At 41.6% G+C, this 26551-nt stretch overlaps 1 protein-coding gene across 1 annotated transcript in view; it reads left to right on the top strand.

The window, feature by feature from the left end:
• The window catches only part of RYR3 (ryanodine receptor 3), a 580573-nt gene that overhangs the window by 308066 nt on the left and 245956 nt on the right, over positions 1 to 26551 (top strand). Inside the window, exons 19-22 of the mRNA XM_062206624.1 lie at positions 7911 to 8103; positions 19529 to 19745; positions 24379 to 24483; positions 26137 to 26240. Of these exons, the coding sequence (XP_062062608.1) occupies positions 7911 to 8103; positions 19529 to 19745; positions 24379 to 24483; positions 26137 to 26240 (619 nt within the window). The remainder of the gene's footprint in view (positions 1 to 7910; positions 8104 to 19528; positions 19746 to 24378; positions 24484 to 26136; positions 26241 to 26551) is intronic.

Below are 26551 nucleotides of genomic sequence, written 5' to 3'. Positions count from 1 at the left end.
ACACAGTGAATTTCAGGCTATCTGATCAACGGGTAATTGTCTGATGAACAAATGAAATGGAACTGGCTCTCTAACTTACTCCAGGAGGGAGAAAAGGTGGTTAGAGAAAGAGATTAGAAACTGCTCATGACAATTTTTCTCCATTTAAATCTTGAGATTTAAATACCCAGGCCCATTAACTTTAAAGTTATCTGTGCGCATAAATTAAGCCACTGCCCTGAGCTGGCCTTTGACATAACTATTAAGGTGCGATAGATGTTGTGGTAGAATTATTGCAATAGCTAGAAAGCATTGCAGTGTTCCCAACACCTTGTCAGTAGAAAGAGTCAAGAAAAAATAGTGTAACTTTGGGGTTATGCCTGGGTTTGAATTCTAGTTCAGCCACTTAGGTAACTTTTTGATTTTAGGCAAATTACTTCACCTCTGAGACCCAATTTTCTCAGGTAGAATGAAGATAAAAATAAGGCTCTTCTGAAATTTAAATGAGATAAGAGAAATAAAGCCTCTGATATGCTGCATACCCAGGAAATGTGATTTCCCCTTCCTCATTGTGTGCTTAAGCCCACTGGAGTCAAAAAGGTCAATTTGAGAGCCCTAGGATTCTCCAGTCAAGGCTGTGAGACTAGCCCAGTTAGAGTCACCCAGTAATTCCTTATGGGGGCCGGCGCCTCAGCTCACTAGGCTAATCCTCCACCTTGCGGTGCCGGCACTCCGGGTTCCAGTCCCAGTCGGGGCGCCGGATCCTGTCCCGGTTGCTCCTCTTCCAGGCCAGCTCTCTGCTATGGCCCCGGGAAGGCAGTGGAGGATGGCCCAAGTGCTTGGCTCCTGCACCTGCATGGGAGACCAGGAGAAGCACCAGGCTCCTGGCTTCGGATCAGCGCGGTGCGCCGGCCGCAGCGGCCACTAGGGGGTGAACCAACGGAAAAGGAAGACCTTTCTCTCTCTCTCTCCCTCACTGTCCACTCTGCCTGTCAAAAAACAAAAAATTCCCTATGGGGATAAAGAACCCAAGTCCAGTAGTAATGGGGAGGGAAGTTTGAAAATGACACTCTGGGAGCATGAATAAGCTTTTTTCTCTGTGTGAGCAAGGGAAGCCTTAATAGGTTTTTCTAAGCCATGGAGTTCAATTTCAGGCATCAGCTCTGCAAACATCCCTGTCCTCACCCCTGCCCAGCCCTCCCCACAGAACCCCGGGTTGGCTGCACCGCTGCGGTTTTCCTTGTGGGGCGAATGACCTCTTTGTTGTCGCCATCACCCTTTCTTGACACAGGCTTGGTGCAGCCGTTAGGACAGCAGCTGGGAATGAATTTCCGACTCCAGGCAGCCTGTGATATGCAACTGTCAAGGGGACACTTTCATAGGAGGAAATAAACCTCTCCTTCCCCTTAAACCACTTTTGCCCTGCAGAATTAAAATACGCAGAGGAATTCACCTTCCCGGGAGATGAGTGAGGCAGAAGTGAGTGAGTGGAGTAGAACTGGGTTAAGACCACTGACTCGGCTGGATAAGTTTAGTTCTGCTGAATTCACACCGGGGACTTGTCTCCCTACCAAGATGAGTCCCAGGTCTCAAAACGTAACCCACTGTGACTCGGACCTTTCCGACCCGAGTGCTGTGTGGAGGTGAGCCAAGGAACAGCTGAAGGGTATCAGTGCTTTCAAGCCTCTGGATCTTCTCTCCTCCCAAATGCCAAAGTATTTGTGTTTACATTCCACTGCCAGACCCTGCATTGCCCAGGGCTGTGGAATGCTGAGCGGCACTGTTTGCAGTTGCCAATATCACTCACTGGAAGATGCTAAATCCTGCAGTAATAGATCCTTGAACATGAAGATGTGCAGCATGCACAACTGGATCTTTTATTCAGATAAACTTCCCATTGCATTGTTCCAAGTACTTACTAGTATTTCAAAAAGTTTACGGAACAGTGTAACTAAAAGGTACTTTATTTTGATGCAAAATGTTTTGAAATTCACCCATACAAGTAATCTTCAAAAAGTTTGTGGAAAGTTCGTATTATGCCAACAACAAGAAACATGGCTTTCAAAGTTTTTCTGCACCAAAATGTATCTTTCAATTCCACTTAGTGTGAACTTTTTTTAAAGATTAATTTATTGATTTGAAAGACAGAGGCAGAGAGAGAGAGGTCTTCCATCCACCAGTTCACTCCCCAAATGGCTGCAATGGACAGAGCTATGCTGATCTGAAGCCAGGAGCCAGGAGCTTCTTCCGGGCCTCACACCTGGGTGCAGGGGCCAAAGGACTTGGGCCATTGTCTACTGCTTTCCTAGGCCACAGCAGGAAGCTGGATCAGAAATGGAGCAGCCAGGGCTTGAACTGGCCCCCCTATGGGATGCTGGCACTGCAGGCGGCAGCTTTACCCATTACACCACAGCGCCAGCCACACGTGAACTTTAAAAAAAAAAAATTTGAAAAGCAGAGTTACAGAGAGAGGGGGAGAGAGAGATTGTCCATCTTCTGTTTCACTCTAAAATGGCTGCAATAGCTGGTGCTGGGCCAGGCTGAAGCCAGGAGCCTGGAACCCCATCTGGGTTTCCCACATGGGTGGCAGGGGCCCAAGCACATGGGTCACCCTCATCTGTTCTCCCAGTTGCATTAGCAGGGATCTGGGTCTGAAATGGCACAGCCATGACTTGAACTGAATCACACATGGAACACCGGCATGGCTTAACCCACTGCCACAGCACCAGCACCTGTGTGAAGTTTCTGAAGTACCCTCGTCTTGTGCTTCCTGTCTCAGGATTATCAGTGGCCTCCCTTTAATTTCTGGATAATATTTTGTCCCAGAACTGTGTTCTCTACTCTGTGTACTTTAAAAATAGGCTCAGCCTGTGATTTCAAGTTGCCTACAGATGATCTTAGTGTTCTAGAGGAGGCTTCTGCTTGGATCCCAGTCTGTTAGCACAGGGGAGGTAAAAGGCAGCAGCAGCAGCGACCATCATTCAGCCATTGCTCCTCTGGAAGGCGCTTGGCAGCTATGGAATAGTAAAGGCTAAATGGAGCCAAGAACTCAGCTCTGATGTCGTCCGGGCACTGCTGTAGATGAGGATCATCCCCTGTGACAGCTGCTCTACATCTCTCACGGCCAAAGGCTCAGACCAGCACAGAAGCCTGCAGAGAAAGCTGAGGGCATGCTATGCTGGAGACACGGTTCAGCACTGCCCATTATGTCCTAGTTTGTTTGGTTCCCGAGACAGAAAAAAACCTTACAGTTTGAATTTTTATACTGCAAAGATCTGGATACTCTTAAACATAACCATCCAAGGTAGAATTTCAGTTACTTCATGGTGTACTCAAATTCCCAGAAATCTGTTAAGGTTTGTTCAAGTGACTACAATGATATTTTCCAGAAGGTAAATTAATGCAAAAAAGAAACATTGTTTGCAGGAAAGATTGTGTATTCAGTGGGAAAATAAATCTTAAGAGACAATTATAGCATGCCTTGCTGAGTTTTAATATCATAGGTTTCTTTCATAACAGACTTGAACAGAAGGAAGAAAAGTTTCTGGGATCTAGAATATCTAAACTCTACACAGTGAGCTGGGAGGACCCAGTCTCCCTAAATGGAGGCATTTGAAACATGTTAAACCTACACACTCTTCAACTCTGGCTGTTTTGTTCTGTTTTTAAATAATTTTAGCTATATCTTTTATAATAAGGAACTTGTGTTTCATTCAGGTATTAAAGTTACAAAAGCAGATTAATTTGCCAGTAGGCATTTATTATGTTAGGTGCTGTGACACTTGTTCTGTGCAGGTAGTCCAAGGTCTATGTTCCAATGCAATTTGATTGTCCCACCACATCTTGCTCATCCAACAGTTATCAATCCCCACCTTCCAGCTTTACCAAGCCCTAGCCAGTCTGCATATAGATTGTGCACCCCTTTGCTCTTTCCCTCACTGAAACTCAACTTGTCCCATGCTCCAAAGCAGACTTGGTACTGTCTTCCATGCTTGAAGACATTGTGTGCACTTTCATTCCTGTAATTGTCATACTGTATTTTAGTTTTTTTATTTGAATGTCCATCTGCTACCAGATTATGAACTTCTTAAGGATGGAAACTGGGTCCTCTGTCTTTGCTCCCCAGTCCCATGCAGAGCATTTGGCAGAGAGTAGAACCTCATTGCTATTTGGGAAGAATGGGAGGGAATGCAATATGACTGTCAGTCACCCAAAATAACTAGAGGGGTTACATAGCAGCTTTTAAGGAGAGTATAGTATTTTCACTATTGTAAAATCTCTACTTTGTTTAGAATCTATTAGTAGATGAAGAATAACCACAGAAGTAGTTCTAAACTGATATTAGAAATATTATATAGCAATTGTGAATGGGATTGATCTTAGAAGTTCTTTCTCAGCCGTGGCATTACCTGTATACAAAGGCTGTTGATTTTTGTGCATTGATTTTATATCCTGATACTTTGCCAAACTCTTCTGTGAGTTCCAATAGTCTCTTAGTAGAGTTCTTTGGATCCCCTAAATAAAGAATCATATCATCTGCAAAGAGGGATAGTTTGAGTTCTTCCTTCACGATTTGTATCCCTTTAATTTCTTTTTCTTGCCTAATAGCTCTGGCTAAAACTTCCAGAACTATGTTGAATAGCAGTGGTGAGAGTGGGCATCCCTGGCTGGTACCAGATCTCAGTGGAAATGCTTCCAACTTTTTCCCATTCAATAGGATGCTGGCCATGGGTTTTTCATAAGTTGCTTTGATTGTATTGAGGAATGCTCCTTCTATACCCAGTTTGCTTAGAGTTTTCATCATGAAAGGGCATTGTATTTTATCAAATGCATCTGTTGAGATAATCATATGGTTTTTCTTCTGGAGTTTGTTAATGTGGTGTATCACATTGATTGGTTTGCAAACGTTGAACCATCCCTGCATACCAGGGATAAATCCCACCTGGTCTGGGTGGATGATCTTTCTGATGTGTTGTTGCATTCTATTGGCCAGAATTTTATTGAGGATTTTTGCATCTGTGTTCATCAGGGATATTGGTCTGTAATTCTCTTTCAATGCTGCATCTTTTTCCGGCTTAGGAATTAAGGTGATGCTGGCTTCATGGAAAGAATTTGGGAGAATTCCTTCTTTTTCGATTGTTCTGAATAGTTTGAGAAGGATTGGAGTTAGTTCTTCTCTAAATATCTGGTAGAACTCAGCAGTGAATCCATCTGGTCCTAGGCTTTTCTTCGTTGGGAGGGCCTTTATTACTGTTTTAATTTCTGTCTCAGTTATGGGTCTGTTTAGGTTTTCTATGTCTTGATGGTTCAATTTAGGTAGATTGTATGTGTCCAGGAATCTATCCATTTCTGATAGATTACCCTGTTTCCTGGCATATAACTCTTTGTAGTAATTTCTGATGACTATTTCTGTGGTATCTGTTGTTACATTCCCTTTTTCATCTCTGATTTTACTGATTTGGGTCTTTTTTCTTCTTTTTTGTTAGTTGGGCCAATGATGTCTCAATTTTTTTTCCCAAAAAACCAGCTCTTCGTTTTGCTGATTTTTTGTAATGTTTCTTTTATTCAATTCTGTTTATTTCTTCTCTAATTTTAATTATTTCTCTTTTCCTACTAGCTTTGGGTCTGGTTTGCTGCAGTTTTTCTAGATCCTTGAGATGCATTGATAGCTCATTTATTTGGTACCTTTCCAATTTCTTGATGGAGGCACCTATTACTATAAACTTTCCTCTTAATACTGCTTTTGCTGTATCCCATAAGTTTTAATATGTTGTGTGGTTATCTTCATTTACTTCCAGAAATTTTTTGATTTCTGTTTTGATTTCTTCTATGACCCACTGTTCATTCAGGAACTGTTCAGTCTCCATGTGTTTGCCCCTAACGGTAGAGTTAGAAATGTGCCAGGGGATTCCAATTCAATCCCATCAAGGTGACGAGTACCAATGCCATCTCACTAGTCAAAGTGATCAGTTTCAGTTCATAATTGATCATAATGATAGGATTAAGAGTCAAAGGGATCACATAAACAAGACTAGTGTCTGCTAATACTAACTGATAGAATTAAAAAGGAGAGAATGGTCCAACATGGGAAGTGGGATACACAGCAGACTGCTAGAATGGCAGATGTCCTAAATAGCACTCAGGCCTCAGAATCAGCCCTTAAGGCATTCAGATCCGGCTAAAAAGCCCATGAGAGTATTACAGGCATGGAAAGCCAAGATACTCTGGGGAAAAAAATCTAAATGAGAGATCTCTGTGAGTGAGATCCCAACAGAAAGAATGAGCCATCAAAGAAGGAGGTACCTTTCTCTGAAGGGAGGAGAGAACTTCCACTTTGACTATCACCTTGTCTAAATAAGATCGGAGTTGGCGAACTCAAGAGGCTTCCATAGGCTTGGCAACTCATGACGAGAGCCTCGGGTGACTACTGATGCCATAAATAAGAGTGTCAATTGTTAAATCAACAACAGGAGTCACTGTGCACTTACTCCCCATGTAGGATCTCTGTCCTTAATGTGATGTACTAAGTGAATTAATGGTATAAGTAGTACTCAAACAGTAATTTATCCTTTGTGAATCTGTGTGGGTACAAACTGTTGGAATCTTTACTTAGTATATACTAAATTGATCTTCTGTATATAAAGATAATTGAAAATGAATCTTGATGTGAATGCGATGGGAGAGAGAGCAGGAGATGGGATGGTTGCGGGTGGGAGGGAGGTCTGGGGGGAAAAAGCCGCTATAATCCAAAAGTTATACTTTGGAAATTTATATTTAATAAATAAAAGTTAAAAAAACAAACAAATGAAATTATATAGCAAAGATATATACATGTATAAAATTTGTAAATAACTCATAAATCCATCAAGAAAATGTTTTTAAATTAGCTTTTCTTGGTATATTGTAGTTATTCAAATATGGTTTCTAACAAATATTTTTTATACAATAAAATGTCTATAATATAATTAGTAGGAAAAAAGTTATAAAAAAGCTCCAAGATCCCATTTTGGCTGAAGTGTTTGTGTGTGTGTATGTGTGTGTGTGTGTGTGTGTGTGTAAAAGGCTGAAATCATTCTTTTGGAGTTTTTTTCATACTTTTCAATGTAAATTATGAATATAATGATTCCATGTTTTCTGTAATCAAGAAACAAGGTATTTTATTTTAATACCTAAGTTCTAGCCTTTTATTTCTTTCTGATAGAAATATAACCCTGACAGGAGGGTGGGTGGATTGGTTGTGATCATTTACCTTTAGAATTTCCAGAATGAGATAAGATATAAGGTGATTTTTCTACCTGTTTTAAGTCAGGAAGTGTTAAATCATCTTGGGAGAAAGAGATGAGAAAAAAATTTTATGTCACCAACACAAAGTATGACTGAATGTCTTTTCTTACTTCTCTGAAATAAAGTTTTTTAAAACTAATAGGCAGACTGTGCTGCATAATTGACTGGCTAGATGGTCTTGCCATGCTTCACTTTGCTGGCTTCCATATGAATGCTGAAGTGGCCATAACTTTTGGAGAAAATTGAAGACAGCAGGGTCTTTGGGCCCCTGTGGCTAAGCAGACCCCCACCACCCCCACCCCAAGGACCTTCATGCAGTAAAAGCAGGCTGTCCATTTCTTCAGACATCAGCCTAGAGTCTGAGCATACCCTGAGCAGGCTGAGTTCTTGTTATTTCTCACTTTCAGCAGCTTGAGAGCTTTCCCTGGGATTCAGCTCATCTCAGATGTGGTGCTTGCCTACTCAAGAGAAATCACTGCTAATCTGGCAAAGGGAGGAAAGTTGCATTTCAAATGCAATCGCATATACAGACCTCCAATGTGGCCATCACACATCCCTACCTCCCATTGGCAGCCTCTGAACATTTCCTGCAGTTTGGTAGGTGTCTACAGAGTCCCACAGCCTTCATCCTGTTCTTTGCTTATCAGGCCGGATACCCAGAGCCGTGGCCTCCATCAACCAGCACCTCCTCAAGTCGGATGACGTGGTAAGCTGCTGCCTTGACCTGGGAGTGCCCAGCATCTCCTTCCGCATCAATGGGCAGCCTGTGCAGGGGATGTTTGAGAACTTCAACACGGATGGGCTCTTCTTCCCCGTGATGAGCTTTTCAGCAGGTGTCAAGTAAGTTATGGCTGTGATTGCCTAGAGAGTAGCTGGTACACACATACACTGCCACCCTTGTGGGCTAAGCAACCTAACTGATAGTCTCCATCAGCAACCATGGGGCAAACTCCCCCCAAGAAAGTGATGGTGTGAGGAGAAGTGTCAACTGAAATAATTCTGTCTGTCTACACTTGGTGAGCTTGTATTCCTCATAGGGAGTTATTATATGTTAAGATAAAAGACAAGGTAAGTCCTGTGTAAAAAAAAATTAGCAAAATATTTTGTATGTTCAATATAAAAAATTAAAAGATGTGGTTATAAATAATGCCATAAATATCACCTATGATTCCAACATTTAGTTGTAATCACTATTAATATTTTGGGGCATTTTTTTCAAGTATTTCCTTTTTCTAAAAGACTATTGGGGGGGGCAGCAATATGGCGTAGTAGGCTAAAATTCTACCCATGGCACCAGCATCCCATATGGGTTCTGGTTTGTGTCCTGGCTGCTCCTGTTCTGATCCAACTCTCTGCTTATGGCCTGGAAAGCAGTAGAAAATGGCCCAAGTGCTTAGGCCCCTGTACCCTGTGGAAGACCCAGAAGAAGCTCCTGGCTTCAGATTGGCCCAGCTCTAGCCTTTGTGATCATTTAGGGCATGAACCAGCAGATGGAAGATCCTTCTGTCTCTCCCCCCATCTGTAACTATACCTCTTAAGTAAATAAATAAAATCTTTATTAAGAAAAGATTATTTATTTTGAAAGTCAGAGTTACAGAGATGGGGGGAGTCTTTCCTCTGCTTGTTCACTCCCGAGATGGCCACAATGGCCAGCACTGGACCCAGGAAAAAAGACAAGAGGCAGGAGCATCACTCAGGACTCCTACATGGGTGGCAGTGGTCCAAACACGCAGGCCGTTTTCTGTTGCTTTTCCCAAGCTGTGAACAGGAAGCTAGATCAGAAGTGGGGCAGCCAGGACAGGAACTGGTGCCCATATGGGATGCCAGTGTTACAGATGGCAACTTAACCTGCTATGCCACAATGCTGGCCCCTCAAGCCTTTTTTCTACACATGCATGTATTGCTTTAATTAACATCACATTGAGTGTGAAGTTTTATGTCTTGATTGGTTTTCATTCAACAGTAAGTAACGAGCCTTTTCCTGAATCATTAGTATGCTCAAATTGATTTTATGGCCATGTTTTATGCCTTTATTTGGCTATTCCATGATAAAGCCATCACTTTGTTGGTATACTTCATTTTATTGTTATAACTGAAATTATGAACATCCACGAGCATTAATCTATTTCTGCATTTCCATTTTGTTTACCCAAAAGTAGTTCAAATTATATGAACTTTTTGAAGTCAACATTTTTAATTCTGTGGTCAAATTGAGTTTCAGGAAGATTGCTTGAAAGTTCAGAATTCCTTGTCAACAGTTCTAAAATCTAAGAAGCTCTGAACACCTTAAATTTGCTGGTAGCTCATTTTATAGCAAAATATAACTTGAACTAATTTTGTGATAAAACTGTAGTCAGCAGCAATATTCCTATGTTTAACTGCAGAGATATTAAAATATTTGATGATGGAGACTTCACCTTACCTGGCTGGAAGTTCAGTATATGCAGCACATATTTTGTTTCTTATTCAAGATCTATAGACTTATAAAGTACAAAATACATCTCCAAATATTTCAGATCAAGAATTTGAGCTTGTAGTCTCATTTAAAGTAAAGTACTGAATTCTCATAAATGTACACTTTTACTGTTGTTTTAGGTAAAAGGGAGGGGGAGAGAAAGAGAGATCTCATCTGCTGGTTCACTTCCCAAATATCTCCAATGAGCAAGAGGCCAAAACCAGAGACTTGGAACTCTGTCAAGTTTCTGTTTATATGTCTATATTATGTATTATATATATATATATATACACACATATATATGTATACACAGATATGTATAGGCTGCTAAATTATATTTACGTACATCCATATATATAGGCTTCTAAACTGTCTTCTTGATGTCAGTTATTTCTCTGAGTTTTTTGCTTTTTGTATTTTTTTCTATTGCTTTTTGTTTTTCTTTTATGCAAAGTAGGTTAAGTCAAAGAAAATACCAAGAATCCATAATGGTACCACTCAGATCATCATACTGTCTTTTTGTGTATACATCCAAATATCTTCTATTAAAGTGGGCTTATCCTATGCATGCTGCTTTTGCTAACTGTTGGGTTCATCACTCTGCCCCTCTTTCCTTGTACCAGTTGGATATTTTTTCAAATTATCTTTTAGTTTTATCATATGTCATAATTTCTGTCAGGTAAAACCCTGTACTAACTCTCCTTGCCAACTGTCTTGACCATCCTCCATCCCACTGTATCTTAATAAGATCACAACTGATAGAGCAGGAGGTTAGAGTCAATATAGTTGGAATCATACTAGTGTCCATAGAAGCCATTGAAGGGACCATGGAAGGAGCTTTGTGGAGAGCTATACATATACATGCATGCATATTTACAAATGCAGTCATACATGCATACAAATGCAGTCAATATAGTATATTGGAATTAAAGGTTGATATTGCTTGAGATCCTTGTAATAAATGAATAAGCACTATAGTAAAGCATTGCTGGCATTGAAAGTCTACTCATCACAGTTTCAAGGCAGAGAAACTTGTGTCAACCCCAAAACCACAGTCTACAGAAATGAGAATTCTTTACTCGTGGTTTTCTACGTAGAGAATGTTTTTTCCCAGTTCCCTTTTTCAGTGTGATCTAACATTGATTTCCTCATTGCTTCCATAAAGAGCCTGGATAAAACAAGAAATGTTACTAAAAGAACACTAAACACAGAGAGAACTGGTGCAAAGATCCTTCTGGCCATCATTGTACATCTTCCCCACTCCATTCCCCATGAATGAGTAGAAACCTAAGTATAGCTTAGCAGCTTGGGCTCATCCACACTTTGACTCACTGTCTTCTCTGGGGCAGCAAGGACTCTGTGAGCAGTCATCACCCAGGACTATTTGCCTGGGCAGCCGATGACTGTGGTCCCCCATCATTACTGCTCTTACTGCTATTTCTTTTGACCATGGCCCCACTCACTGGTTGTTACTTATCAAAGAGAATACACCTAATTTCTGAACATCTCAGAGAGAGAGAGAGAATCAGTCTTCCATCCGCTGGTTCACTCCCCAGTTGGCCGCAACGGCCGGAGCTGAGCTGATCAGGAGCCAGGAGCTTCTTTCAGTCTCACATGCGGGTGCAAGGGTCCAAGGACTTAGGCCATCTTCAACTGCTTTCCCAGGCCACAGCAGAAAACTGGGTTGGAAGTGGAGCAGCCAGGACTCGAACTGGCAACCATATGGGATGCCGGCACTGCAGGTGACAGCTTTACCAGCTACACCACAGTGCCAGCACCTTTCCCATACATCTTGTGTTGAAATAACACTGTATCTGCTCTCACATGTTGCGTAATGATTCTTAGTCATTGAGTCATCATTCCAGTCTCCTTCAGAGAAATGATATAGAATTTTTGTATTTGATTTTTTTCCTGTTGGTGGGCATTTCTTTTTTTTGGGGGGGGGTATTTTCTGAACAAAGAACTACAACTATCAGGTAAAAAATAGGGGATTTAAAGCTATCCAATGTGGTAGACATCTCTAGCATTTGGTGTCTAAGTCAGCAGATAATCAGCACACTGGGTGCACAAAGAGAGGCAGAGTTGCAAGATAAGAAAAATGAGATGTCTGATCATTTATAAGCCACAAGTGCTGACAGAACTTGAGAAACTGAAGGGTGCAGATGTGTTGACCTGAAGCATCAACAGCTAAGATTGGAAAGGTGTTTGTTGATCGCAGCTAAACAGGTGTACACAAGAGTGTAGTGCCAGGGGACTTGATGTCACCCCAGCCTCTGTCTCTAAGAAAACTATCAGTTCTGATACATTCCTGTCTCTGGATCTCACAGTGTGATATGATTCAGAGAGGTGGGATCACAGTGCCTGCATAGTTGGGAAATACATTTTGCTTAAATACATCTACTCCTTCACATGATGATCTTGGTCAAGGTCAGTGCTGGCACTGTTACAGGGTAGTCAACTGCTTTATTTTCACTTACGAGCTAATGGGATCGATGTACCAATACTTGTTCTTACATCAGCTGCTTAACTATGATTTGGTGCTGAAACCCAGCAGTTTTTCCCTTTTCTACTTAAATTCAATTGCACAGAAACTAGAAAGAGAAACCAAGCTGGTAATTCCAAGTTAAAACATCTTATCCAAAAGAAATAGGTTTAATAATAAAGTAAAAAAAATTTGTTTCACACAAAATTGTAGAATAATTGCCTCATTTTATAACATCTCTCCAGTGAGGTGCAAGGCATCATGCCCATTTAGAGAGAGGGATGATTGCCCCATCAGAGACACTTTCAGAAATGTTTCTCATATTTATTTTTGACTTCTGTATGGCTTCTAAATTAGATTTCTCTCTTACATTCCCATTTCCTCCTATTTATTGGCTGTTATGAGGTCATAATCTTGAAATCTTTTGATTATTTTTATAATTACAAACTATGTTGTTAATAATACCCAATGAGGATGTCCCTGCAGGCAGCCACTAAAGAGCAAAGCCACAAAAAGAGCAGAAATCTTTTTCAATTAGATTTACAGTGAAGCCAAGGGCAGTGTAAGTAATTGCTGAAAAAGTCCACAAATCAATATGTAGTCTCTTTTCTGACGGATGTCAATGTGCCTCCACAGTTTTCTTCTCGATTTGATTTGCTTGTGGATAGAAAGACTCTTAGTGCGGTGGTGTAGCAGGTCCTTAACGTAACAGGCCCTGTTCATTAAATGAAAGGATTTGGGCTGAGGCTCATATACCTTAGAGCCTCCCCTGAAAGGTTGAGTAACTTTGATGCCAGAAAACTCTTAACAAAAAGTGTCCTCACACTCCCCCCACTGCCCCAGTGGTTTCACAGTATGAATCACATAGAGCATTATACAGAAGCCATGGTATGTAGTAAAATTTGGGTGCTACTTTTAGTTTGTGCAGAAAAATGATACATTAGTCACTGTAGTATATAGTCACTTATAGCTATAGTTAAATTCCCTTTAGATCTATTGAATCATCTTATATAACTTAGTTATCAGCTCTTTCCTAATTTTTAAAAGCAATAATCAAGGCTTGTTGGTATTTGTGGTTGCTGTTTGTTTTATGTTGGTATCTACCAGACTTGGCTTAAATTCAGGTAACCAGCAGATTAGCTATTTCCAGCTTGCTGTGGTCAATGCTGTGGAAATTATTGCTGAGATAAATATACTTCTGCGGAGAACATGATGAGCCCTGGTTGGATTGCTCTGGGCTTTCATCAAACACCAGCCAGAAAGAAATATGAATGTGGGAATGTCCATAACTCAGGTTGTTCTCCAGGCTTAGTGATATGGACTAAAGATGCAATTATGAATCATGACTTGTGAGCTAAACTCAGGTCAGTAAAAGCTTGCTAATTTTTCTCTTAACTATAGCTTGTATCTTTTTTTTTTTCCTTTGGAGCAACAGCCCAGCCCAGCTCTCTGGAAGGATCAATAGCAGATAAAGTAATATGGTGTCTAGTAAGACTAAAGTAACTACAGGTTTGCCAGTAGCAAGCTATGAAGAATGATGTATCATTGTAGCCCATCAGAAGGAAAACTACTCGGTGCTTTGGAGCACAGTAAAGTTGTGTCTTGGTTTTTTGCTACACTTTTTATTCATGGGTCAGGTTTTCAAAGCTGAGAATTTGCACTAGGTATGCTTATCTCTTCTGCAACATAGAAAGAAAAAAGGTGCACAAATCTCAAGAGATGAACCTGAAAATACTAGTGGGGATTTTTCAATGTAATTTTTACCAGATTTTCAAAATTAATCAAGTAAATAAAAATTTTCTCTCTGCATCCTAAAACTTTACTACTCCAAAGTGGCTATTAATGAAGCAATTGCTTATCTCTGATATGAAAGAAACAAGGACACAGCCACTTACTGGAAACCCTGAAGGAAGAAAAAAATCTTTGTTATCAACTGATGGCATGTCTGGGTTCTAGGAAGAACTCTGGAAGATGACACAACAAGTGCTCTAGTAGAAGAGATTATATTGATTAATGAAATTGATTTTTAAAATCATTAATATAGAAAAATCTGAAGACAAAGAACAACTAATTTTAATGAACTCAATTCTCTAGTTCTCTTTTTGTAAGTTTCATTCTTGGGGGCTGTTGGGAGACTCCGTGAAATCTAAGGAGAAGGAAAAGAAAATCTCCTAGAAATGGGAGATTTACATCCTAATTGGACATTTCTCATTTGTGAATGAGGCAAAGGATTTGAAAGATAAACACGAAGTGCCAGATAACAGACTTATTCAGGGAAGTGGATTAGGTAGGCGCAGCTATTATTTCTCCTCCTGTAAATTCATGGCAAGGACTTCTGTCTCTGGATTTATGCCTGCCCAGGTCCAGTAGCTTGTACTGCTATTTTTATTTTTCTTACAGATTGATTGACTGATTTGAAAGTCAAAGGTACAGAGGGAGAGGGATAGAGATTGTCCATCCACTGGTTCACTCCCTAGATGGCTGCAGTGCCAGTGCTGAGCCAGGCAGAATCCAGGAGCCAGGAGCTGCATTCAGATCTCCCCTGTGGGTGGCAGTAGCTGAAATACTTGGGCCATCTTCCTCTGCTTTTCTCAGGCCATTAGCAAGGAGCTGGGTTGGAAGTGGGTCAGCCAGAACATGAGCTGACGCCTATATGGGATTCCAGCATCTCAGGGGACAGCTTTACCCACTACGCCACAATGCTGGCCCCTGTATTGCTCCTTTTAGAAAGAACCATCTGGTCAGAAATTTGAAATTTCCTTCTATTTGAATATAAAATCCAGATCAGTATGTGGTTAAGGTTTGAGCCCTGCCAGCCTAGGGTCTGCAGTATGTGCTCAGCTGTTTTCCCTGTTGGTCAGCCTCCTCCCACTGACCTCTGGAACTGAGCCTAGAGGAGAGATGACTGGGAGTGGTGTGTCCTAGGGTGTTGGTGTTGTGGTCATGTGGCATTGAGTCTTTGGGTAATAGTTATACACTCACTGCCCCCTTGTCTTCTGGAACCTCTTGTAGTTGTTTTTAGGCTAGCATCCTGCTACCACAGTTCTTTGGACACAGTCCTTACCATTTCTGATGGTTGCCCCATCTGGCTGGCCCCTAACCTCCCTCTGTAGCCCTCTACACTCAGTCATTTGCCTGTCTGAGCAGAGCCCTTTCCAAGATGGCTGCAGTAGACTCCTTAATGGACTCCAGGGCACCCAGCCCTTGGCCTCTTCCTGAGCAGAAAGGCAGCTCTGTACCATGCAGTACTTTGTGGCACTCTGTCCTGTCACCAGGCAAATACGTCCCTCACCACACTTGTCAAGCCTTCATCATGCAACATCAGATGGAGAACACCCCTGCCTTTCTCCCTAACCATACTCTCCAAAGTCTTTGATTTCTAGTCTGGAGGGCTGTGGTAGGCTGGGGCTGGTAGAACTGGCTTTATGAGGTTGGGTAAACCCTACACCTAACTCTAGGATTTGAATGTTTTCAGCATCTTCTTAGTTATACTTTCATAGACCATAGACCTCTGCCAAGACTCAGAGAGGAGCCCACATTTTATTACTGTACTCAAATAATTAAAGTGGGTTTCTGTTATTTTATTTCCTTCTTTTGATTGTTCCCTCCCAACCCAAATTTGCCCCAGTTGTTTCCCTTGACCTTGTCAGTTTGAATCTCACAGGGCCAGATATGAGGGAACCACCAGTACTGGTGGGAGTTTGTTGGATCCCTTCCCACAGACTCTGAGCAGGTGTCCATGGACAGACAGGGAAAGAGCCTGGGACCAGCACCTGTTCAAGAGAAGATCCTGCCAGGTGAGCATCTCTGTTCACCCCTGCAGGATCTTCTCTTCCACACACTGAGGCAGAGCATAATGATGTCTGAAGACAAAAGCTTCACCAAGCAGCAAACATTGATTTTGCCTGTGTTAATTTTTCATTTTACAGTTTTCATGGCCATCAGAGAAGATTAAGATTTACAAGAAAATTACCACTCTCCTTTTAATAACTGAATATAAAAACAGAAAGCATTATTCTCTTTAAGTACTACATGAAACTCCATCTTTCTTGATTTGTTATTTACTCAGCGGATTTTAAAACAGAAGGGAAATTTTGCAACTAAACAGAACTGGCAAGAGACCTCATGAATAATTAAGCCCTTCTAGGAGCCCTCATAAGAGACCATTTATATGTTCTTGGAACATATAAATGAATTAGTAGCAGAGTACACTTCACAGGACATGCTCTCAGTGTTCAGCCTCTCTCAGGAACAGTGCTAAGTGGTGAGAGAAGGGAAACTTCCCACACTAATTCTTTGCTCAAAAAGATCCATTTTATCCTGTGGTTTCAACATGTCAGCAACACTATGTGTTATTTTGCAATTGAATTGGAGAGTTCTCAACAAATAACTTCAAAGCTTAGTATTTCCTGAAGGTTCACAAAATTAGTAACACTGCAGGCTAATGACTCAATTTCATTTTAATGTCATTGTTCATATTAATGCATGTAAATCATGCACTATTACATAATGCTTCGTGTTAGGAACACTTACAAGAGGCAATTGTGGTTCTAATTCTATATCATTGTTGTGTAGGGCATTAAAATGGGAAAGTAGGAGGTTTTGTATGGTTTCTATAATTAATTTTTAAGTAGCATTTTGTAATGTGTTCTTGGGTAGAGTATATATTCTTATTGGGAAGGAAAATAAAAGCATACCTCACTTGGAGAGATTTTTGCTTTCCAGTTTCATTATTAAGATATTCCCACAATCACATTTAGACAACATTGACTGTCTTGGAAGACTGGCCTCCCGGAATGCTCCAGTTAAAGAAAGTAAGGTCTAGCAGAAAGTGCTCTGTGAGAGCTTTGCTAAATCATAACCTTCCCCCGTTATACATCATCCCGTCCACACGTACGTCCAGTCCATCTGCTCTTCCTAATGATTCTAATTCCAAAACTAAACTGAGACTACCGTAGTCCAGCACCGTCTCATCTCCCTGTGACTGCTTCAAGAGCCTCCCAGTTGTTCCTATCTGCAGAGGGTGGCCAAAATAATCTTTTGTCTCATCTAAAGACCCATCAGCCTGGAATAAAATCCCAGTTCCTTGCCAGTGCTCACAGATCTCACTTGCCTGACACAGCTCTGCCTCCCCCATCTATCCTCCCCTCAGGCTCAGGCCGTCCTTATACACACACCCTTTCTGCTTTCCACCCAAGCTCTTTCCCCACGGCAGGGCTTTCCCACTCATTCCTCTACCTAGAATTCTCTATCTGGATCTTGCACTAACTGGTCTGTTCCTCTTTAACTCCGTGGGTGAACTTGGATGGCCTTTCTTGACAGTATCTCCAGGAGTCAGCCTTCTCACTGAGTTCTCTCACATATCCTTTTAATTCCCTTGTCAGATGTCTCCCAATTGGCAAGTATGCCTGTGAATCTGCTAGAATACCCTGTATGTGACACCCGGACCACCACATAACCCATTTGTTGCTGGCTCCACAAAGCAAAGACCAGCGCAAGTTGTGTGGCCTCTGTAAATATTTGTTAAACAGAGGGAGGGAAAGGACAGGAAGCCGTATCCCAACACAGTGTGTATATTGATTTTTCCTGCATGAAATTATTGTTGGACCTGAAGGGCTACATGCCTCGCCGTGTTTTAATTACTTCAAACTGGCTATATTTCCTCATCAGTTTAAGTTTGTGGTTGATTTGTGAAAGCTGTATCTCTAGTTAAAAACCTAGGATCATGAGAAGTATCCTTCTGAAATAGTTAATTTTTACTCCCTCCTCTTTGCAGGTGTAGTCTAACCCTAATCATAACCTAATCTGTATACATGGGACTCCAACTCAGCTAGAATGCACAATTAAAATATTAAAGACTTTCATGTGTTGGAAATCTGTGCCTGCCTGCTGTTACCATGAGCCCCTGAGGGCCCCTACCCTTTCCTTTGGAGGCCCCAGCAGGCACTGCTCCTGTGGGCCAGGGTGTTTGGCTGGGATGCCAGCTGCAGAATGGTGCCCTTGAGAAAGGTTCTGGCATCCTGGTGAGCAAACAGTTGGTGCCCGTCTGCCTACCCCGCTGCAGCTGCCTCCCCAGAGTCGCCCTGATACGGCTGCCTTGGGGAACTACAGGCTCTGCTATGTATCGTTCTTACTAAATAATAGCACCCATGATGTATTTGTGTTTTTGTTTCATACTCTGCTGTTACTACTTCTTTTTGCCTGTATCTTAAAGTAAGAATTGTCTATTTTCCTCAGATCCTTCACATTTCCTTTAACTCCTGGAAGGGTAGTCTCCTACAAGTTAGATGACTTTAAAGTCTCATTCTGTAACTTCAATATGATCTTCACAGAAAGTCTTATTATTACTGTTATTCTTGTCGATGCTGTAGTTATATCTATATTATTTACCTACTAGAGTAAAAATAAACTTGGTTTTTAAAAACCTAGTGATGGGGCCAGTGTTTGTGGCGTAGTGAGTGGGTAAAGCTACTGCCTACGATGCCAGCATCCCATATGGGTGATAGTTTGTTCTGGCTGCTCCACTTCTGATCCAGCTTCCTGCTGATGGCCTGGGGAAAGCAGTGAAAGATGGCCCAAGTGCTTGGGGCCCTATGACCCATATGGGAGACCCAGATGAAGCTCCTGGCTTCAGCCTTGCCCAGCACTAGCTGTTGCAACCATCTGGGGAATGAACCAGGAGGTGGAATATCTCTGTCTCTCCCTCTTTCTCTGTAACTCTGAATTTCAAACTAAATAAATCTTTTTTTTTAAGTCAACAAAATAAAAACCTGGTAATCTTTATATATGGACATAAATAACGTTTAAAATGTGTGTATTTATGAGAATGAGAAAGATAAAGAGAACAAGAATATTCCCAACTGCTGGTTTACACCCCACATGTCATGGGACTGGAGGCAGCAGCTGGAAACCGGAAACCCAATCTTGGTCTCCTACGTGGGTGGCAGGAACCCAGTTACTCAACCGTCACTTGCTGCCGTCCAGGATCTGCTTGGGCAGGAAGCTGGAGTCAGGAGCTGAGCCAGGTAATGAAGGGAGGCATCTAATACTGGAGGCACCTTAACCTGAAGATCAAATGTCACCCATAAATAACTTTAGGAATTCAAATGATATGCATCAACTGAGGATCACGCATTGACACTCGGTTACCAGTCTTCTGTTTTGTTATATACTTTACAATGTTTACTGGCTGTCTCTGAATTCAGCTTCTTCCTAACAATACTATTTTGGGGGTGAGAAGTGGGGACTCATCTTTAACTTTTCACTTATCTTTTCTGGGTTGGTATCTTTTTTGACCTCTCTGTTCTTGTTCTCTTCAAATGACACAGGGTACGATTCCTCATGGGTGGACGTCATGGAGAATTTAAATTCTTGCCTCCTTCTGGCTATGCCCCTTGCTATGAAGCCTTACTTCCAAAAGAGAAGATGAGATTGGAGCCTGTCAAAGAATATAAACGTGATGCCGAGGGCGTTAGAGATCTGTTGGGCACCACCCAGTTCCTCTCCCAAGCTTCCTTCATCCCATGCCCCATAGACACCAGTCAGGTAGGCTCAAATTGCCAATGAGAGGCAACCCATATAGGTGAAGTTAACAGTGTTAAATTCTCCTTTCTATGTTGTCTTCAAACCATTCTATAGACTTCCCATGTATTCTACAGACTTAATGTGAGCAAATTCTATACTTCATATTGCCATCATAAATACAGATTGGATTCTTTATAAGATTTCTAAATTAATGAAATATGAGCACCTGATACATGTAAGGTGCTGTACCCTGAAGGACCAGCAAAATTCTTTCAATATTCTCTGAAAATCCTCAACCAAGTTGCAAGATTTAACTGTTATTTATTAAAATGCTGAATTTAATAAATGCACAATGAACCATATACACAAATAAGTGCTAGAGACATGACTGTTTCTAGAATCTGTATAGAGAGGATGGAATTAAGTCAGAGCCTTTAATAAGATAAGTAGAGATGTAACAGGAATGGAACAATTACCCAGGGAGATGTAACAGGTATAGGATAAATAATTGCCCAAGTAGGGACAAGTGGCAATGAATGTTATATGGCTGGATCCTTGGAGGACAAGAAAGTGGAAGAGAAAAGTTGGAAAATAAAACTGAAAGAAAAAGGATAGCATGGAGGACTCTGGAAGTGTTGATGAATGGATGTTTCCTTCTCTTTCCAGGGGCTGTAGTCTTCCCTTGTAAATTTGAGTTTATATGTATTTCATTTGAGAGGCAGTGATAGAGACAGAGATTTTATCCATTGGTTCATTAGCCAAGTGCCTACAATGGGCAGGGGTGGGGAGTGAGGAAGTCAATCTACATCTCCAATGCGGGTGTTAGGAATCCACCTACTTGAGCCATTTCCTGCCACCTCCCTGGATGCGCATTAGCAGGAAGCTGGAACTTGAATCAATGTATTCCAATATAGGATATGGGCATCTATTCCAATGCCTTAATCGCTAGACCAAATATCCACCATAGGGTCTTTATTTTGAAAGAGACACATTCATATGTTATGACAAGGGGCATGCAATAGCATGTTCTACGTATCAGTGTAATTTGAGTCACTATTCTAGATTTAAGAGAAAATAAATGAAAAGGGACTTGAGGTTAACAATGTGTACTAACAGTTCTTTTTGTCTGTGGAGTGTGTCTAGTATGTATGTCCCCATAATAGTCAGATGACCTTATTACATTCAGCTGTGTGTGAATGTGTTTCTGAGTTGGCTTCTTACCGCCTGAAGCTAATGAATGTGAATTCCTGTAGAAGAGAAGCTACGGTGCTTCTCAGCCTGCTTCACAGAGACCTTAGAGCAGCAACCTACTTGAGGAGGGGTGAGAATATTGATAGGAAACTGGGAAAAGTTTGTGAGCTAGAGGTAATGGTAAGGAATTGAACAGTCTGATTCCTATGAACTGTAGCTATAGATAAGTAAAAACTTTTCTTCTACTCTCATGGGTTCTATAATTGGGGACCTATGAATTAAATAGACTAAATATTAGTAAATAATGAAATTGAAAAATAGATTTTTAGTTACTTAGTGTGGAGTTTATAGAAAAATGTGACTTGGGAAGGAGTTCCAAAATGGAACTTATATCTCATTTCAATAGGGAAAGAGAAGGGAACAGGTCTTTAGAAGAATGGATGGAGCTACAAGAGTTTGTTTTTTGGACAGTGCCCATTTAGGCGTGGTGCTTTTTCCCAGTAAGACAAGTGAATCCCTGGGAAGGATGAGTTGAGTTCTTTTGGGTGGTTGTCCTTTTAAGCAGATTAGGGGAGCTCAGAAAAAGCCCCCTCTGCCATCACTTGTTAAGTGCCTTTGGCTCAAATAATCCTTGTGCCACAGTAGCAGATTCTGGACCCACTTCATAGATCTTATGCTTGAGGGCCAAACATAGACAGAACTTCTGTAGACACAAGGCAGTCGGGGCCCAAGCAGGAGATGGTGGGACTATGAATGTGATCCCTTTCTTGGCTGGCTCTTCTTACCATATGGTCAGCAATGTGTGTGTCATCTGGACAGTGCTTCCTGGAAGAAATTGGCCTCAAAGAGGGCTCAAAGGAATAAGGAAATCTTTTGATGAGGAAGTAAAGGAAGGCTTGACCCAAGATTTAGTTCTCTAAATGTGGAGAATTAAAGATTTGGATCTCACAGAGCAGGGATAAATATGCAAACCGGAAGAACTTTGATGTCTGGGTCCACAATTAAATTTGTATGGACCCTGGAGGTCTATGTGGTTGCTAGGAAATCAAATAATAGGGAAATTCTGTTGGAAAGGTGCAACTTATTAACTTGAATGAGACTTTATAATTTTTTAGAATCTCTCGTTCTGTGAAATTATTGTCAAGGGAGAAGTTAAATATGAGATACTAACAGAGTCCATTCTCTGTCCTCTCTGGAGCACATTTGTTGATTTGCAGATTCAGTATTGTTAACTGGAGTACTTAATGTCTAGTCTAACTAGAGCTCAATCTTAGCTTTGCCCCAGTCCTTGGCTGAGCACAGGTATAAAGGATCCCAGCTCTAAGCAATGATCCCTGGAGACTCAAGAAGACTCCTAGGAAGCAATTATCAAGACATTGTCCTGGGCAGTCACCAATTGAGGTCATGGAAATTATGGTTTAGGGTTATTTGTGGATGATGCCTTTTCCCACCACAACCTGCTTTTTCCCTCTCACTGAAGCATTGTGATTCCTCCGACCTGCAAATCCACTTTACTTTCTGACTGTGCTTGACTAGGGACCACATAAACAGATAACCTTAGATAATCAGTAAAATGCAAGTACAGTTGTAGCTTGCTAATAATTTTCCCCAATTTTCTTGTCAAAACATCATGCCACTTTCTTGATTTTTTCATAATTAAGCTGTTTTTAAAAGGGTTTAGATTGAAAAGAAAATGTTGTTTGTACAATGTTATTGCTACTTTGTGATCTTCTTATACATCACTAACTTGATATGATCTTCCTTTCAAACAGTATTTTTAACATGAGCACCTCCCTACCCAAAAATGTCAGTATTTTTAATAGTGAAAACATCAATAATCCTTATTTTTTAAAGATTTATTCATTTATTTGAAAGTCAGAGTTACATAGAGAAAGGAGAGGCAGAGAGAGAGAGAGGTCTTCCATCCGATGGTTCACTCCCCAATTGGCCGCAACGGCTGGAACTGCACTGATCTGAAGCCAGGAGCCAGGAGCTTCTTCCAGGTCTCCCACGTGGGTGCAGGGGCCCACGGACTTGGGCCATCTTCTACTGCTTTCCCAGGCCACAGCAGAGAGCTGGATCGGAATTGGAGCAGCCAGGTCTCGAACTGGCACCCCTTTGGATGCTGGCACTTCAGGCCAGGGCGTTAACCTGATGCACCACAGCACCGGCCCCCAATAATCCTTATTATGAGGCAGAAATTTCAAGGGCCAGGCAGGTGATGCTGAGTTGAAACTGGTGGAACATGTAGGCTTTCCTCAAATAGCTGGTTCTCAAAAATTGTAGGTCCAAGAAAGTAAAAATTGAGATTGTTATATGAAAGCTTCCATTTCTTGGGATTTGATAACCAATAAGCATGAAGCAAATAATGCTGATGATAATAATAACTTAAAATAGAAGGAGAAGAGAGAGAACTTGTGCTCCAAGTTTATGATCTCTGGGATGAGTTAGAAGCAAAGCACCAGGAAAACACAGAGAAATTCTTCCTGGAGGTAATCAGGGGAGACCTCCTAAATGTGGTGACATGTGCTCTAAACCCAGCAGGATAACTAGAGTGTCTGCCAAACGGTGAGGAGGGGTGTGTGATGTGTGTGATGGGCAGAGGCTGCGTGCCTAAGTGCTCAGAACTTGGAGCAATGTGGTTTTCCTGGAGAACTGCAGGAGGTCTGGGAAGCCTGTGTTGAGACAGTGGTGAGAATGAAGAGTGCTGAATGCCCAGTGAGTGCATCTGGTCTTAGGAAGGTCATGGAACACTGAGGAGGAGAGTGTGTCCGTGGATTTTCTGCTCTTGCTGTTCACTCCTCACTCTGGCTGCAGCAGGAAGAGTTGGCTGAGGACACAGGGAGGCCACGTATGAGGCCCTTGTAGTAGTCCAGAGAGAAAGGAGAGAGGTTGAGTGATAGAGAGGAGGGCACCCTTCAGAAAGATGCCTCCCAGGCTTGAGGCCACAGTGGGCCATCCAACAAAGAGAAAATAAAAACAGGAAGAGAGAAAGGTTTTGACGGGAAGGTAATAAATGTGAATTTGGCTTTAAACGTGCTGAGCTCACCTCGATGAGAAACGTCTGGCAGACACTTGAACTGTGGGTCTGAACTTAAGGAGACACCGTGACTTGAGATGCACCCAGGTGAGGGTGATCATCTGCAGGTGCAGGTGAGCAAGGTCTACTAAGGAGAGAGCACGGAGAAGATAAAACAAGGGAAGCATCCACACATGGGGCTCGTGCAGCTTAGGTTTGTCCGTAGAAGATAACAGGAGGTGGTCAGAGAGTGAGCAAGGCGCAGAGAGGAAGCTGAAATGAAGGAGCGGGTTGAAAGGACATAAAGGATGGGGAGGTTGGCAGCACACAGCCCCTCCCGGGGAATGGGCCGGGGAAGGCCGAGGGGGCGCCTGACCCTTAGAGATTTTGTGACAGATTTAGTACAGTTCGGTTCTTACGGTTTTGACTTTTCTTCCCCACCAGGTTGTTTTGCCACCTCACCTAGAGAAGATTCGAGACAGGCTGGCTGAAAACATCCACGAACTTTGGGGAATGAACAAGATAGAGCTCGGCTGGACGTTTGGCAAGGTATGTGTTTGCTGGCCAGGCACGGCCAGGATGAAAGGTTGGATGGCCTTGTATCTGGAAGGGTTCTGCAATGAATTGAGCGAGCACAGGAACCTCATGAACCAAAGCTCACCCCTTGTTGTCACCTGTCTGGCTTTTACCGTGTTCTGCAACCGCCCAGTTATTTGTCTCACTGCCATTAGGAGCCCTGACAGATCAGCTCTTCCCCAGACAGAACCAGGAGTCCATCTCCTGTCTTTCCTTCCAAAGGCTGGTTTCCTTTATTTGGGAAATATCATGTGCAGTCATTTCTCGGCACTCCCTTCAGAACACTCACATCTCACCATCCCTTCAGAGAGTGCTGTCCCCGTATGGATGGTGGAAAGAAGCCGATTCGTTGTTTCAATTGAGAAATAATTCAGCATGCTTTTCAGCTGCATTGCTAAAATTAATGGCTATTCAGAGAAGGTTAGGGAATTGCCTTCACTAGGAAGCATTTTTCAAATACGGTGTAAATTAACTTTGTCCTATGATTTGTGGAAAGTCATGTCTAAAGCCAGAAGAATGGGTGAGTTCTGATGCTTCTTGTGACCGTGACACTCAAAGGATACATATTCCAGCTTAGTTACTGACGAGGTCTCTGTACTGTGGCACATGTTTATATAGCTCATAATTATATACCATGAAATATTCTCCCTATAGCTGACCACTGCTCTGCTATATGCTCTCAGAATACCACAAAGCTTTTCAGAGAGCTTAGCACAATTGCAATTTTACATTTATTCCTCTGATTATTTTAACGCTGCTCTTTGCCCCATTAAATTGTAGACTTCATGAGCCTGGGGCTATCTGGGCTCACACTGAACTCTGAGTATCTAGTTCAGTGCCTATCCTGTAAGACAGGCCCTCAACAGATATTTGTTAAATGAATGAATGAACTAGTTAATGTCTAAATGTGCACTATCCAATACAGTAGCTGTCAGACACTTGTGGTTACTGAGCATTTGAAAAGCAGCTAGGCTAGATTGAGATGTGCTGCAAGTATAAAATATAGCACACTGTATTTTTGAAGAATTAGCAGAAAATGTATAAAATAACTCATAAGTAATTTCTTGGGTTTTTTATTAAAGTAATGGACTCTTGCCTTTACGGCTAAAGTGAAATACACTTAATTTTACCTGTTTCTTTTTGCTCTACTAATTTGAGATTACAAATGCAGTTTCTTTCCTTTGTGGCTGGTTTTACATTTGTCTTTAAAATGTTTTTAATTTATTTTCATTGTATTTGGAAGACGAGTCTGGGTTCTGTGGTCCTTTGTGTACTCACAAATGCTGCCCTTCAATAAAATCGTTGATATGCAATATTTATTACATTAATTTTTGGCAAATAAGAGCGTGGCTGGCATGTGTAAAATGGCTGCTGTGGGAAACATGTTCTAAATGCAGACACCTGTCTAGAAATAAATCTACAGAACACAAGCCGTTGGCAACTTGGGGAGTGTATATCTCATTTGCTAGGGAGAAGATGGTCTGTTTGCCTATCAGCAGGTTGCGGTCTTTGTCTCGCTGGATTTGGATTGCCTGGGCCATGTTTCAAAGTGTGTTCTTTTCTGTTCTTCACTGCGGTGCCAGCTGTCAAAACTTAAATTACATTCTTTCTTATATTGTCACCTAGATGCGGGATGACAATAAAAGACAACACCCCTGCCTGGTGGAGTTTTCAAAACTCCCTGAAACTGAGAAGAATTATAACCTGCAAATGTCAACTGAAACCTTAAAGTGAGTGTTTCATTTGAATTGCAGTTGAACTGAACAGTGAGTGGATGATTTAATATGTTATAACTAAACTACAAAGATACACCTCTTGCCTGAAAACATGACAGGTTCTGATAAATTAGACGAATGGTGATTTTTCATGTCACAAGAGGTTTATTCATGTATATTCCTCTTTATATCTCATTTGCTATTTTCTAGGGACAAGGGAAAGGTAGGAACCAAATGCCTCTTGTAATTTAATTAAATCAAAGAGACACAAGATCAGGCATCTTCTAAAAACCAATGGGTTGCATAGTCTAATTCACGTACATTCA

The sequence above is a fragment of the Lepus europaeus genome, chromosome 11, assembly GCF_033115175.1.
Source record: "Lepus europaeus isolate LE1 chromosome 11, mLepTim1.pri, whole genome shotgun sequence".
Taxonomy (NCBI): Eukaryota; Metazoa; Chordata; class Mammalia; order Lagomorpha; family Leporidae; genus Lepus; species Lepus europaeus.
This window is presented reverse-complemented; position numbering and strand designations above follow the sequence as displayed.